The following is a 14,462-nucleotide window of genomic DNA, read 5'->3' as shown; positions in this document are numbered from 1 at the left end:
GGCTTGGCCCTTCTCCTCCGTATGCAGTTTAGTATTTGGTACAGATGGAAAATGCTGGAGGTGTCTCTATGAAAGATGAAATCCCACCTTGCCTGGCAGCTAAATCAAGTGTTATGTGACTGAAATATTTCACTCTTGACTATGCCAGCTGTTCATGTTTACTGCTAACTCTTGTCTGTTCAACCAGGGCAAGTGTAGGTCTTTCCCTTGGGGAGGAACAACCTCATGACCTGCTGGGTAGCAGTTCTCTGAAAGACCTGTGAGTGCTGGGAGACAGCAAGGTCACCATGAGCCAGCAAAGTGCCTTCCTGGACAAGAAGGCAAATAGTCTCTTGGGGTGCATTAAGAAGAATGTGAGCAGCAGGTCAAGGGAGGCTCTCATCCTCCTGTACTTTGCCCTGGTGAAGTCACATCTGGAGTTCTGGGTCCAGTTCTGGGCTGTCCAGTTCAAGAGATGGGAAACTACAGGAAAGACTCCAGTGGAGGCTGGGCAGGTGCTGAGGGATCTGGAGCATCTCTGTGAGGAGGAAAGGCTGAGAGCCCTGGGGCTAGTGAGCCTGGATGAGAGCAGCTCAGGAAGAGATAAAGGATGGGGGCAAGAGGATGGGGCCAGGCACTTGTCCTGTCACTGGGCACCACAGAGAAGGGGCAGTGGGCACAAACTGGAAGCCAGGAAGTTCCATCTGAACAGGATGAGAACCTTGTATGTTGTGAGGATGCTGCAGCCCTGGAGCAGGTTGTCCAAAGAGGTTGTGGAGTGTTTCTCAGGAAAGATTCCAAACCCATTGTGATCCTGGGCAAGCTGCTGAGGGTGGCCCTGCCTTAGCAGTGGGGATTGGACTGAATGATCTCCAGAGTTCCCTTCTGTCCCCTGCCACGCTGGAATTCTGTGATCCTGTGGTTCTGGAATGAGTGTCAGTGGTTAGGTAGTAGTTCTAGGCTGTTTATTCTGGTCATTCATCAGTAAGATGAGTGCTAAATGAACCCCAGAGAGTAGGTCCTGATTCTTGTCGTGATAAGTTGATGCTTTTCTTTCATCTTTCTGTCATGACCTCAGCTAGGAAATGTGTCACTTCCATAGCAGTGTTTCTGTGCCTTAAACCAAAGGTGGATTTCTTGCTGTCTTTTTTTTCCCCTGCTCCTGGTTCAGTAGATGAATGATTTGAAGCACATGAGTAGTCCCATTGAAATCAACCCAAGTATGAGCTGCAGTCAGATGCAGGAGGCATAGCCCTCTGTGGAGAACAGCAGCTCTGTTTGTGCACAGTCTGCACCAGCAGCTCCACTGGAGGCTGGAGATAAATGGGACATGTTCTTTGGAATGGCTTTTACTCTGCTTTAATAAATACTGCCCATGCATGAGTCCTCTGTGCTCCAAGCCTGTTCCCCAATGCAGTTGTGATGATGATCCATCTGAGGTTCCTTGGAACTGCTGTAGCCTCCCCACACCTAATGCAGGGTGTCACTTAGGATTTCTTCTACTGTGGACACTCAACAGGAATTGAGATTTATGGCTCACCTCAGGTTTCATGGACAGATTTAAAATGAAGTATTGGGAGGAAAGCAGAACTGAGAAGGGCTGCTGAGGCCACTGCATTGAGTCTTTTGGTCCTGGAGACATCACAGAGTGCCTGGGGCTGGAAAGGACACTCAAGGGCATCTTGTGTGGCCCCCCTTGGAGTCAGCAGGGTCATCCCCAACTAGATCAGGCTGCCCAGGGCCACATAAAGTTTGACCTTGAGTGTCTCTAGGAACAGGACCTTAAGCACATCTCTGGGCAACCTGTTCCAGTGTCTTACCACCCTCTTTGTGAAGAATTTCCCTTCAATATCCAACCTAAATCTGCCCTGGTCCAGTTTGAAACCATTGCCCCACATCCTGTCACCAGAGGCCTTCCTAAATGGCCCCTCCCCAGCCTTCTTGTAGGGCCCCTTCAGATACTGAAATGCAGCTCTAGGGGTGATGCAGAAACCTCATTGATCTAATGGTTAGATGTATCTATGGCCAGATGATATTCATTTGTTCTTCTGCCAGCATTGGGCTTTAACTTAACCATCTCATCTTTTTTATTTGATTAATCCATCTCCAAGGCTGTGAAAACTCTGTGCATCAGAACCCTGTCAGCATTACATAACTCTGAATTCATGATACAGAGCTTCAGCCCTTTCTCCAATGACTAAGTGCTCTTGTGTTCTCCTTTCACAGCTTTACATGTGGCACAGATGAAGATGAGGCTGAGAACGCGGAAAGCTTCTCAGCAGTCAAATCAAATCCACACACAACGAGCTGTGAGGGCCAAGAGGAAACACTTGGAGGTGGAAGAGACCTTGCCTGTTGGTGGGGGGAAGCCACAGAAAAATGAAACTGGCTTATTGTCCTCGATCAAAAAGTTCATCAAGGGAAGCACACCTAAGGTACACCACCAGTGGGGTTTTGCTTTTGTCTTTTTGTTGGGTCAGACTCAGAGCTGTTTTCTACTTCCATTAGGAATTTCTATTCAGTTAGAGAAACTCCATTCTGTTCCACCTAGGAATAAATAAATGTGTCATGTGGTGGAGGCAAAGCATTCCTGTAGAGAACTGGAAGCCAAGAAGTACCAAGGATAGTTGTGTCAGGGCAAAAAAAGAGCCATTTGACCCTACAGGAGTTGCTCACAGGCATATTTAAGAGAATCCAATAAATGAGTGAATCAGGCTGCTTCTGCACTAATAAATTCAGTGTTTTTTTCAGGATTTCCAGAGGTTGAGAATTACCAGTACTGGCCACTAAGGGAGGCAAGTCTGTAAGCAGAAATGTGCTGGATGTTTTGAGTATTTTTATTGCAAACTGTTGAGGAGTTCCTCACTCACTAAAGGTCAAACCTCACACCTTCAGTTCTCCTGGAATCCATAGGACTGCTCAGTGTGTTGCTGCAGTGAGCACAGCCCCTGCTCAGTGATCAAAGGGAAGCCTTTTTAGGCCTAAACCACCCCACTTCCTCTGGCTTCATCCTGGCAGAAACCTGACCTTGACTCATCTTCACATGTTCAGATCTGTTGCCTGCACGTTTTGACAGAGAATTACATATATCAGTTAATTTGATAAGCTGAATGTGGCCTTGAAATGGCTTCCAGAACCTATGGGGTTCTTTTCCTTACAGAGAGACCCCCTTCAGTCAGCCCCAGCTGTCCAGATGTGGACTTTCTGAAGCTGGACACTTTAAAGAGGAGCAGCCCAGAAGAGCTAAATTACCAAGCAGTCATAACCAAATTAAAAAGTATCCCAGATGAACTATATGATAAATAAAAATGCACTGAAATATTTTCTGAGTTTTGAATTCATAGAATGAGAAAATTGTTTGAGTTGGAAGAGTCCTCTAAGAGCATTGAGTCCAACCATCAATCCATCACTGCCATGGCCAGTAAACCATGTCCCCAAGTGCCATGCCCACAGGTTTCTTGAACACCTCCAGCGATGGTGACTCTACCACCTCCCTGGGCAGCCTGTTCCAATGCCTGACTGCTCTTGCAGGAGAGAATTTTTTCCTAATCTCCAACCTAAACCTCCCCTGGCACAATTTCAGGCCATTTCCTCTCATTCTGTCACCTGATACTAAGGAGAAGAAACCGACCCCCAGCTCACTCTAGCCTCCTTTCAGGGAGTTGTAGAGAGCAATTCAGTGTTGAAACAATTTTGTAACGAGCTCAAGTTGAAGTAATGTTAATGAAAGGAACAGCATTTTCTTAAACTGCCAAAAATAGAGGGAAGTTGAGTGGTTTATGGCATGTGTTAATTTGCTATCAAAGAAACACTGAGCTACCAACAAAGAAATATTTCAGTGAAAATACAAAGCTAAATCCACTTCAGTTTTTTGAATTCATTAAGCCATTTTACACTGGAGCTAGATGATCCTCGAGGTCCCTTCTGATTCTAGGATTCTATCTGTATTGTAGCTCAGTAGTGCAGCAGTTTGGCTGTGAAACCACTGCAACAAAACACTGGAATCTAAGGCAAACATTTTACCCTGGGATGATGAGATAAGGGAAATATGCCTGGCTTTCCTTTCCTTTGTCTCTTCAAGGGTTTTTAACTCTCTCATCCCTTCCTCCCCTAGATATTTGCATCATATTTCACTCTCTTTTTTTTTTTTTAATATAAAATGTCCATATTTTTCTCCTGTTCCTTCCCATGTCCTCTCCTATGCCTGTAGCGGGACTTGGAGTGGTTCCAGTGGCATTAGCATGGCATGATATTGATACTGCTGGGCTGTCTTCCAAAGAGCTAATGACTGAACAAAGTAGTCTTGTGGCTGCCATGGCAACGTTCTAACTCTTGGAGATAGTGTGTGTGTACAACTTGCAGAGTAGTTCATTTATGGCTGTGTCAGAATCTAAATCACCACTGAGCTTCTATGGATGCAGGGCATTAAATGTCTTGGTGACAAGTCCAACGTCTTTATTGGTGATGTGGACAGTGGGAGCCAGGCATCCTCGGCAAGCTTGCTGATGGCACCAAACTCTGTGGTGTGGTTGACATGATGCTGGGATGGGAGCCATCCAGAGGGACCTGAACAGACCTTAGAGTTGGGCTTGTGCCAACCTCAGGAGGTTCAGCAAGGCCAAGTACAAAGTCCTGCACTTGGTCAGGGCAGCCCCAGGTGCAGATACAGTTTGAGGATGAAGAGCTGAAAAGCAGCCCTGAGGAGAAGAACTTGGGGATGCAAAGCTGCCAACACCAAACGTGCCCAGCCCCAGCCATGTCCTGGGCTGATCCCCAGCAGTGTGGGCAGCAGGGGGAGAGAAGGGATTTTGTCCTACCGTGCTCTGATGAGCCTCACCTGTAGTGCTGGGGCCAGCTCTGGAGTCCTCAGCACAGACAGGAACCCGTTGGAGTGGGGCCAGAGGAGGCTACAGCAATGGTGGGAGGGCTGGAAGCCCTCTGTTATTTGGGTTGTTCAGCTTGGAGGAGAGAAGGCTCCAGGAAGACCTTCTGGTAACCTTTCAGGACTTCAAGGGACTGATCAGAAAGCTGGAGACAGACCTACTTGGATGATGGTTTGAAATAAAAGAGGGAGATTCAGACTGGAGAGAATGAAGAGATTTTCTGCAGCATTGTTCTGTTCTTCAGCTTGAGCTGTGTCAGTTTCAATGAGTCCAGAATTCCATCTGAGCAGATGTTGCAGGTTATGCACCTGAAAGTGGAACAACAGGAGAACCCTTTGTGAAACTTCTCTCGAAGAGCTAACATTTTCTGGTAGGGTTCAGTGGAGAAAAGAGGCAATATTCAGGGTGTTTGTTGTGTTCCTCCCCTCCCCACTTTCTGTTTTAAGGAAGAAAGAGAAAATCCTGCAAAAAGAAGTCGGATTGATCGGGACATAGACAACCTGATTACATCTACACCTCAGACAGGAGAGAAGCCTCGAGTGCGACGGAAAAGTCAAATGAATGGAGGTTTGTAAACACCCTCACTGCATGCTGGGGCAGGGGAATGGGGGTTCAGCCCTTCCACAGTAACTGAGAGAGGACATTTCTCCAGTGGTGGAGGTTAAGGGCTTTTGGATTGACTTCAATGAGAGCAAGGCTGAGCTAACAGCAGCAAAATAAGGTTTCTAAGGCTACAAGCAGCAGTTGTCATAGAATCATTGAATGGGGTGGAAGGAACCTCAATGGCCATCTAATTCCAAGTCTCTTGCTGTGAGTGGGGACACCTCCTGCTAGATCAGGTTGCTCAAAGCCCCATCCAACCTGACTGTGAGCACCTCCAGGGAGGGGACATGCACATCCTCCCTGGGCAACTTGTTCCACTGTCTCACCACCCTCACTGTAGAGAATCTCTTTCTAATGTCCAGTTTCTTTTTAATACTCAGTCCAAAATTACTGCTTGGACACTTCCCTCTATGGTTGTAAGAACAATTTAGATCTGTGATCCTAGCTGGCTAACCTTGGAACTAAGTTCACTCTTTTTAAGTTATTACTCATTCTTAGACCCAATGATCATTGTCTGGTTTAGTTTTCTCACAGAAAAAAAGCAGAACATGACCTCTCAATTCTGACCTTTGTGGAAGTATCAGGTGTCCTTAGACACTGAAAGCACCCATCAAATACATAGATGGGTTTGCATGAGAGAATCAGAGGAAAATGTAGATCAGAAGGGACCTCTAAAGGTCATCTGGGCCAGTCCCCTTGCTCCCCTCACAGTAGTGTTGATCTGCTTTGAAGTCAGATCTGGCTTTGGAGTTAATCAGCCTGCTCAGAGCTGTGTTGAGTTTGGCATATCTCTTAAGGATGGAGATTCCACAGTCCTTTTCCAGTGTCTGGCTACCTCCCTGTGAAGATGGTTTCTTTTTGCAGTTATAACCTGATCAAATGGTCAGTGGCATTTCGAGTACCAGCTGTGGTTCCAAACCTGGCTTGAGAACAATCATTTTTAGACTCTTGTCTAAGGAAACAAGGCTTAGGTGATTGTGCTGCCTGTCAATGCTCCTTCATTCTCCATGTTCCGAGGAACTTGGGAATCCTTTGTCTGATTTGTGACAAGTGTGTCAGAAAAGCAGAGGTCTCAAAGATTCCATAGTCCAAGGAAGGTTGCAAAATCAGTAGCTAAGTGGAGGACAGAGCTCCAAATGAGCGATGGGAAAGTCACAGTGTGAGAGAATGGCCTGGTTGGCTGTTGTCAGATGTCTGTGTGACATAGCTTTAGGAGCACTCCTCATTTTTCCAGTATTTCCTACTCTTATTTGTTGTCCTTCCTAGAGAGAGAATGGATTTGCACCCCCTTCCTGAGCAGTGCATGCAGGCACTACTCAGAGGTGAAAGAGAAGCTGTTGACAATGAGGTGCTGGAGCACCTCTCCTATGAAGACAGGCTGCAAGACTTGAGGTCGTTCAGCCTGGAGGAAAGAAGGCTGTGGGGAGACCTCAGAGCTACATTTCATTACCTGAAGGGGACCTACGGGGAGGCTGGGGAGGGATTATTCAGAAGGGCTTGTGTTGAGAGGATGAGGGGCTGTTTAAAAGTGGAGCAGGGCAGATGTAGGTTGGACATTAGGAGGAAGCTCTTCATAATGAGGCTAGTGGAACATTGGAACAGGTTGCTCAGGGATGTGGCTGGGGTCCTGTCCCTGGAGACCCTCAGGATCAGAGTTGATGTGGCCCTGGGCAGCCTGGTCTAGTTGGAGGTGTCCCTGCTGACTGCAGGGGATTGGTTAAGATGCCCTTTGAGGGTCCCTTCCAACCCAATGCAATCTGTGAATCTGTGACTTAAATGGAGTGTAGTGAGGTGCACCCAGAGCTACATCACTGCCACAGGGGTGGGAGTTCTCAGCTCAGAGGTGCTCTCTCTGCAGAGCTGCAGCTGCACAGCCTGTTTTCTGTAGACACGGTGTGGGAAGCTCTGCTGCAGCTCCAGCAGGCTCAGCTGACAGGAAGGCTTCCAGCTCCTGCTCACAACATACATTTGCTCACTTCCATATGGACAGGCAGCACAGGGACTGGCTCCTGGGAAGTAAATAACTCCTGCATTTCAGGCTCAGAAGGGTGTCCTGGCTGTCAGCCAGGAGATGGCCATTTGTAGTTCAGGGATGTGCTTTGCTGTACATAAAGCTTTACTTGTCACAGGTCATGTTTTGTGGTTGAGGATCCTGCTCTTGGGTCACAACAACCCCATCAGTGCTGCAGGCTTGGGGCAGACAATGTTTGTCCAGGTAGACAATATCCTCAGCCTTTCCCTCGTCCACTAGGCCGGGTGTGATCCCACCATTACCCTGCACTTGCCCCAAGAGGAACTGCTCCATGTTCTTTGCTGGTACTAAGGTCAGGCTGACAGGCCTGGAGTTCCCTAGATCCTCCTTTTGCCTCGTTTTGTAGATGGGTATCAGGTTGGCAAGCCTCCAATCACCTGGCACCTCCTCTGTTAACCAGGACTGCTGAGAGATAATGGAGAGAGGCTTGGCAAGCTCCTCCACCAGCTCCCTCAGCACTCTTGGGTGAATCCCATCTGGCCCTGTGGATTTGTGAGTGCCCAGGTGGCACAAGAGGTCATTAACTGCTTCCTCCTGGATTACAGGCAGTTGATGCTGCTTACCATCCCTATCAGGAGGCTGAACACCCTGGGGATAATGGAAGGATATTGAGGGTCTGGAGCCCCTCCATAGGGATGAGCTTGAGGATCTTAAAGGTCCTTCCAACCAAAATGGTTCTATGATATGTTTAATTCTGTGTCTTTTCTTACCTGTCATAACATCTCAAAGTTCTGTTACTTCATGGTTGTATTTCTGCACGTGTGAGTCTGTGTGAAGAATAATAAACCATGGACTTGATCTGGAGAAGTTGAACCGCTGGAGTTCCACTGCCACTTGCTCTGGTTTCCACCTAGTGGAGTCCCTCTGATACTGCCACCTCCTGTGGAAGGGCTCACAACACCGTGAGGGCTGCCTTCCATCACCAAGCCCGTTGCAGGGATTTACACTGCTATTATTTGCCAATCTGGAGCACACTTGGTATGAACAATGAGCACTTCCTAATCTGAACTGCTGAGGTGGTGCTGAAAAGTGGCATTTTGGGTTCATGGCAGTACTCAATCGCTAGCTTTTAATGCTTTCTTTTAATATTAAATACTTAGGCCCAATGCTTTGTCAGCCAAATTGAACCACCAGCAAAAGGCACCTTTCCTACTGTAAAAAGAATGCTGTTGCAGGAGGAAAAACAGTGCAAAAGAGAAGTGTGGTGTTCTAATTCATCACTTTTCTTTGACAGAAGCTGGAAGTTATGAAATGACAAACCAACACGTGAAGCAGAATGGGAAATTAGAAGATAATCCTCCCACTGGCAGTCCCCCCCGAACTACCTTACTGGGAACCATTTTTTCTCCTGTTTTTAATTTTTTTTCACCAGCAAATAAAAATGGTGAGTATCATTAGGGAAACAGGCAAAGCTAAGAATGGGTAGGGTTGTTTCAAAGGGATAAAAGCCTGTTCTGAGCAGCAGTTGCACTTAACTCTGCCCTACAGACCAAGAGTTACAGACAAAAGGCTCCTTAATTCTTAGAGGGTTGGTTATTAATAAAAGCAGCCATGCAGTTAAGTGCATTAGAACATTGCTTTTGTAGGGGAGGGAAGAAAAGAAAGCAAACAACCAACAGCAACACAAAAAAATCCAAGCAAACACCCACACAAAAAGAAGAATAAGGACAAATAATTGGTATTAAGTTCCTTATCTCAGACATGGTCTTCACTTTGATTCTTATTTTTGTAAAGTGAATCAAATACAGCCACCTTCAATTACTCTGGCAGGCTTTTTAGGTGGTTAACCATGACTGTCAGCATTCTGATGGGTAACTCGGCTTGAAGATGATCTTAAAGGTCTCTTCTAACCAAAAGGTAACTAAATAAAACCCCAAAACTGAAGAATGTTGAAGCTTTGTCACATATTCCCTTGCAGACTGCTGCTGGAGCTGATTTTGTCTGAGGTGGGGAAAACAGATGTCTTAGCCAGGGCAAACTGAGCAGAGCTCTCTCCAGCAGCTCTCACCAAGTGTTTAAGACCAGGCTGGATGAGACCTTGAGCAACGTGGTCTAGTGGGAGGTGTCCCTGCTCATAGCAGGGGGGTTGGAACTTGCTGATCTTTAAGGTTCCTTCCAACTGAAGCCATTCCATGGATCTATGATTCTAAGTTCATAACTGGGTGTACTGAACTCTTAATCCAGGAACGTCAGGATCAGACTCTCCAGGACAGGCTGTTGAAGCTGAAGAAATAGTCAAACAGCTTGATATGGAACAGGTAGATGAGATTACCACAAGCACTGCAACATCAACCAATGGAGCAGCTTACACAAGCCAAGCAGTGCAGGTCAGGTCTGCTGTCAACAATGGCTTAGAAGAAGTGGAGGAAGCAACTGACCGTGACCTGCCACCACTCACAGGTAAGAAAGGTGCAGTTGCTGACTGCAGTTTGGACTCTCAGGGAGATGTCAGCACCTGCATTCTGTATAGATTAATATTTCACATTTTCCAGGGGCTTGCAGACAATATTAATCCTGAGCTTGATGTTTAAAGCCTGCTCCAGTTGGCAGTGTCCCTGCTGACTGCAGGGGGGGTTCGGTCAAGATGACCTTTGAGGGTTGCTTCCAACCTGATGCGGTCTGGGATTCTGAATAGACAAATCCTGGTTTCTGCACCAAACCCACAGTTTTGGCAAGTCTCATTAATACCTGGTGTAGCTTAGCTGCCCTTAGAATGTTTCTTCAAATGAAAAGAAAGATTGCAGGAGAAAGGCATTTTTATTAATACTGGAAACACCCTCCCCCAATTAAAAATGCGCCTCCAGGCCTCCTGATCAGGATCCTGGAATCACAAAAGAGACCTTTGAGATCAAGTCCAGTCATTAACCACAAGATGATACCTTATATTAGAACTGCATAGGGAAGTGAATAAGAAACATCGATATCCTGCTTTAATTCTCCACATGTTCTTCAAAAGCCTTATCACACATCTGTTTTGATAAAAATTCTGTCCATAATTTGGGATGAGTTTCTTCTCACATACAGAAAGTGACAGGACAAGAGGAAGCAACCTCAAATTGTGCCACAGGAAGTTCAAGTTGGATATTAGGAAAGGTTTCTTCCCTGAAAGGGTTCTTGGGCACTGGAACAGGTTGCCCAGGGAGATGGTGGAGTCACCATCCCTGGAGGTATTTAAAAGCTGTGTGGATCTGGTGCTGAGGGACATGGTTTCATGGTGATGGCTTAGTAGTAGTAGTGGGATTGTGAGCTCTAGGTGAGCAACTGAACCTCCTGATCTCAAAGGTCTCTTCCAGTCCCCAGTTCTGTGGTTCTGTAAAATTCAGCTTCTGTTTATGAATGACCAGCATCAAACTCTTAACTGTTTTCTGCATCCTCCCTAGGCCCTCAGAACATTGTTTGGTAGGTAGTATTGAGGTCTTTGAGGACTCATGTTGAGAAAGGAGGTTTAATGTCTAAGTAAAAGGGCTTCTGTGATCCACATATCCAGTCTGGACCTTCTGATCTGGGCTTTTGCCTCACTTCAGAACAAGGCAGCCTAGTTCTCTGGTGAGAGCTGGAGTCTACAAGGGCTCACTGAGGGTTTACAGAGGCTTGTAGTGGCAGGATGAGGGGCAATGCATTAAAGCCACAAGAGAGCAGATTTACACTGAAGATTAGGAAGAAATTCTGTAGTGAGAGTGGTGAGACACTGGAACAGGGATGTCATAGATGCCCCCTCCCTGGGAGTGTTCAAGGCCAGGTTAGATGAGGCCTTGAGCAGTCAGGTCTAGTGGGAGGTGTCCCTGACCATGCCAGGGGGGGTTGGAACTAGATGATCTTTAAGGTCCCTTCCAACCTAAAGCATTCTCTGAATCTGTGGACTGGTGTGACTCTGAAAAGGTGGTGAGCCTCTTAGCTCAGCTGCAGTGAATCTACACCAGTGCATGCAGCATGGGTCACAAGGAGGAGGAACTGGAAACCATTGTGCTGCAAGGAATCTATGACATAGTAGCCATCCTAAACCATAGGGCAGCTGGCATGGCTGGAGTGCTGCTCCATATAGATGGATCCCAGCTCTTCAGAAGGGGCAGGCAAGGAAGGAGATGTGAAGGGGTTGCTGTCTGTGTCAGGGAGGGATATGGCTTCCTAATAGTTTAGTGGTGGTGATGATCAGGCTGAAGGTCTCTGGGTAAGAAGGAAGAGCAGATACTGTGGTGGGAGCCCACCCAGTGAGGCTGATGAGGCAGCTAAGGCACTCTCCAGGCATCTGCAAGAGGTTTCATAGTCACTGCCTCCTGTTCTGCTGGAAGATTTCAACTTCCTAGATGTCTGCTGGGAATCCAATACTGCAGTTTGGGCAGGCCATGAAGTTCTGTAGCGTGAGGTGACATCAGGCTCTTCCTGAACAGCTCTGCAGGCTATTTCAAGAGGAAACATGAAGACAGAGGGGAGAGGCTGAAGGGAGATTAGAATCCCCATGAGAACAGCTGGACTCTGGTATCACCTCCCGAGGGAAGTGGTAGATTTCCCTACACTGCTCAGTTTATGGCTCAGATTGACAGAGTGCTGGGCCAGCTCATTTCAGCTCCACTTTCACCTAGAAAGGTTGGATCCAGATGATCCTTGGGGTCCTTTCCAATCTGCTATTCCATGACTCTCTGTTTGAGGCACTTACTGTATCAACCACAAATTGTCACTTACAAACTGCACTAATGAGACCAGCTCTTGTAGAGTTTTGTTTTGGTCATCTTTGTTGCATTACAGCACCAGTGTCTCCAGACAGTGGCTACTCATCAGCTCATGCAGAAGCCACCTATGAAGAAGACTGGGAAGTCTTTGATCCGTAAGTGCTAACCTTTGGACTGAAAATAGCAACGTGATTGTTTTGGATATGGGATTCAGACATTTTTCTTTCAGTTGGAACACTTTGATATTACAGAAACTAATGATAAAAGCTGTTAGGAAAAAAAATTAAGTGTGTCCTGTTGGTGGGGAAGGGTACATTTGAGAAAGTTATTTCTTATGCAGCCCTTAAGCATTTGAAATGTGAAGTCAGGCTACAAACTTACCAGTTCAGCACTGTGGATACAGTTTTGTTACTGACATGGCCAGTGGGATTGAGGCACCCTCAGAAAGTTTGCAGATGACACCAAGCTGTGTGGTGTGGTTGATGTGCTGCAAGGAAGGGATGCAGTCCAGAGGGACTTGGAGAGATGGGCCCAAGCAAATCTTATGAAGTTCAGCAAAGCCAAGTGCAAGGTCCTGCAGCTGGGTCTGGGTGCTCTAAAGCACAAATCCAGACTGGGTGAGGAGTGGCTCGATAGCAGTCTGGAGGAGAAGGACTTGGGGATGTCAGTTGAGAGAAACTCAGTGTGAGCTGGCAGTGGTGGCTGGCAGTCCAGAAGGCAGCTGTGTGCTGGGCTGCATTAAGAGAAGTGTGAGCAGCAGGATGAGGGAGGTGATTCTGCCCCTCTGCTCTGCTGAGACCACACCTGCAGCACCGTGTCCAGTTCTGAGGATCACAGCATAAGGAGGACATGGAACTGCTGGAGTTGGTCCAGAGAGGGTCACAAAGATGATCAGAGGGCTGAAGAACCTCCCTGTGGGGACAGGATGAGAGAGTTAGAGCTGTTGAGCCTGGAGAAGGCTATAGGGAGACCTTAGAGCAGCCTGAAGAGGGGCTGGGGCTACAGGAGAGCTGAGTAGGGGCTTTAGACAAGGGCTTGCAGTGATAGGATGAGGAAATGGCTATGAGCTGGAAGAAGGGGGATTTAGTGTGGCAATTGGGAAGAAATTGTTTACAGTGAGGTTAGTGAGACACTGGAACAGGTTGCCCAGAGAGGTCGTGGATTCCCCCTCCCTGGAGGTGCCTAAGGCCAGGTTGTATGAAACCTTGATCAGCCTGCTCTAGTAGGTGTCTCTGCCCATACCAGGGGGGGTTGGAACTGGATGATCTTTAAGGTCCCTTCCAACCCAAACCATTCTGTGATTCTGTGATTTCTCCAGCAAAATCTGTCTTCTTTTCAGATACTATTTCATCAAGCATGTTCCACCACTAACAGAAGAACAACTGAACAGGAAGCCAGCTCTCCCGCTGAAAACAAGAAGCACACCAGAGTTCTCATTAGTTCTAGACTTGGTAAATATCCTCAAAGCAGGAGGGTGCAGCATTTCCTTTGTTTTGTTTGTTGCTGGAATTAGTAACCAAAAAGGCCTTGCTGAGTGTTACACAATTTTCAGTGTTTTCAGTTGTAGTCTTCACTAAAGAAAAATCAATAGTGGCAAACACAGGATGCTTGCTGTGTTTGTGGAATACTTCACATCCTGTTCAAAACCCAAAGCATTACAATTTTTCTCATTTTGGCCAAAGAGGTTATCTGTGTCTCCCTGACTTTTTTTTTTTTGGGGGGTGTCCCCCAGTGTGGGAAAAAAAGAGATGTAATAAACAGGAAAACTCCTCCAGCTCTGTCTTACATTATAATTGGTCAAGAGTGAAGGTTCTGATTCTTAGACCATTTTAGGAGGGTACAGACCCATTTTTAACTAGATGATGGTGATGATATCAGTAATCATAAGTAGTAGTAGTAAAAGTAATTTCTTTTAGTCACTCTGTTTTGAGATGTTGTTTCAGCCCCTGATGGTGATGTCAGGAACGTTATTTTATCATGGCCACTATCAGCTGAGTTGTCCTCTAGTGGCCGTTTGAAGGGAGAGATCATCCAGCCTGACAGATGCAGGTTTGAACTGGATGACAGGAGAGCCTACACAGTTAAAACATCTCCTTCTAATTCTGCCCCTAGCTCACCATTCTAACTGAAACTTTCCACAGCCTGCAAAAAAATGAAATTCTTTGTTCCTTCTAAGAATTCTTCTTCAGTCTTGACAGCACTTGCACAAAAGTGATGACATAAGTGAATGGGTGGATTCAGGGAGACCAGTGGATGTAGTCTACCTTGACCTTAGCAAGGCCTTTGGCACTGTCTCCT

The 14,462-nt window shown here is 46.7% G+C and overlaps 1 protein-coding gene across 2 annotated transcripts in view; it reads left to right on the top strand.

Moving 5' to 3' along the window:
- Positions 1–14,462, top strand: part of CTDSPL2 (CTD small phosphatase like 2) — a 48,396-nt gene that overhangs the window by 20,710 nt on the left and 13,224 nt on the right. For both annotated transcript variants that reach the window (XM_064157778.1, XM_064157777.1), the window contains exons 2-7: positions 2,206–2,414; positions 5,309–5,429; positions 8,732–8,881; positions 9,682–9,897; positions 12,241–12,319; positions 13,504–13,615. In XM_064157778.1, coding sequence (XP_064013848.1) covers positions 2,223–2,414; positions 5,309–5,429; positions 8,732–8,881; positions 9,682–9,897; positions 12,241–12,319; positions 13,504–13,615 — 870 coding nt within the window. In that variant the 5' untranslated portion in view covers positions 2,206–2,222. The remainder of the gene's footprint in view (positions 1–2,205; positions 2,415–5,308; positions 5,430–8,731; positions 8,882–9,681; positions 9,898–12,240; positions 12,320–13,503; positions 13,616–14,462) is intronic.

Source organism: Pogoniulus pusillus, chromosome 17 (assembly GCF_015220805.1).
Source record: "Pogoniulus pusillus isolate bPogPus1 chromosome 17, bPogPus1.pri, whole genome shotgun sequence".
NCBI lineage: Eukaryota > Metazoa > Chordata > Aves > Piciformes > Lybiidae > Pogoniulus > Pogoniulus pusillus.
This window is presented reverse-complemented; position numbering and strand designations above follow the sequence as displayed.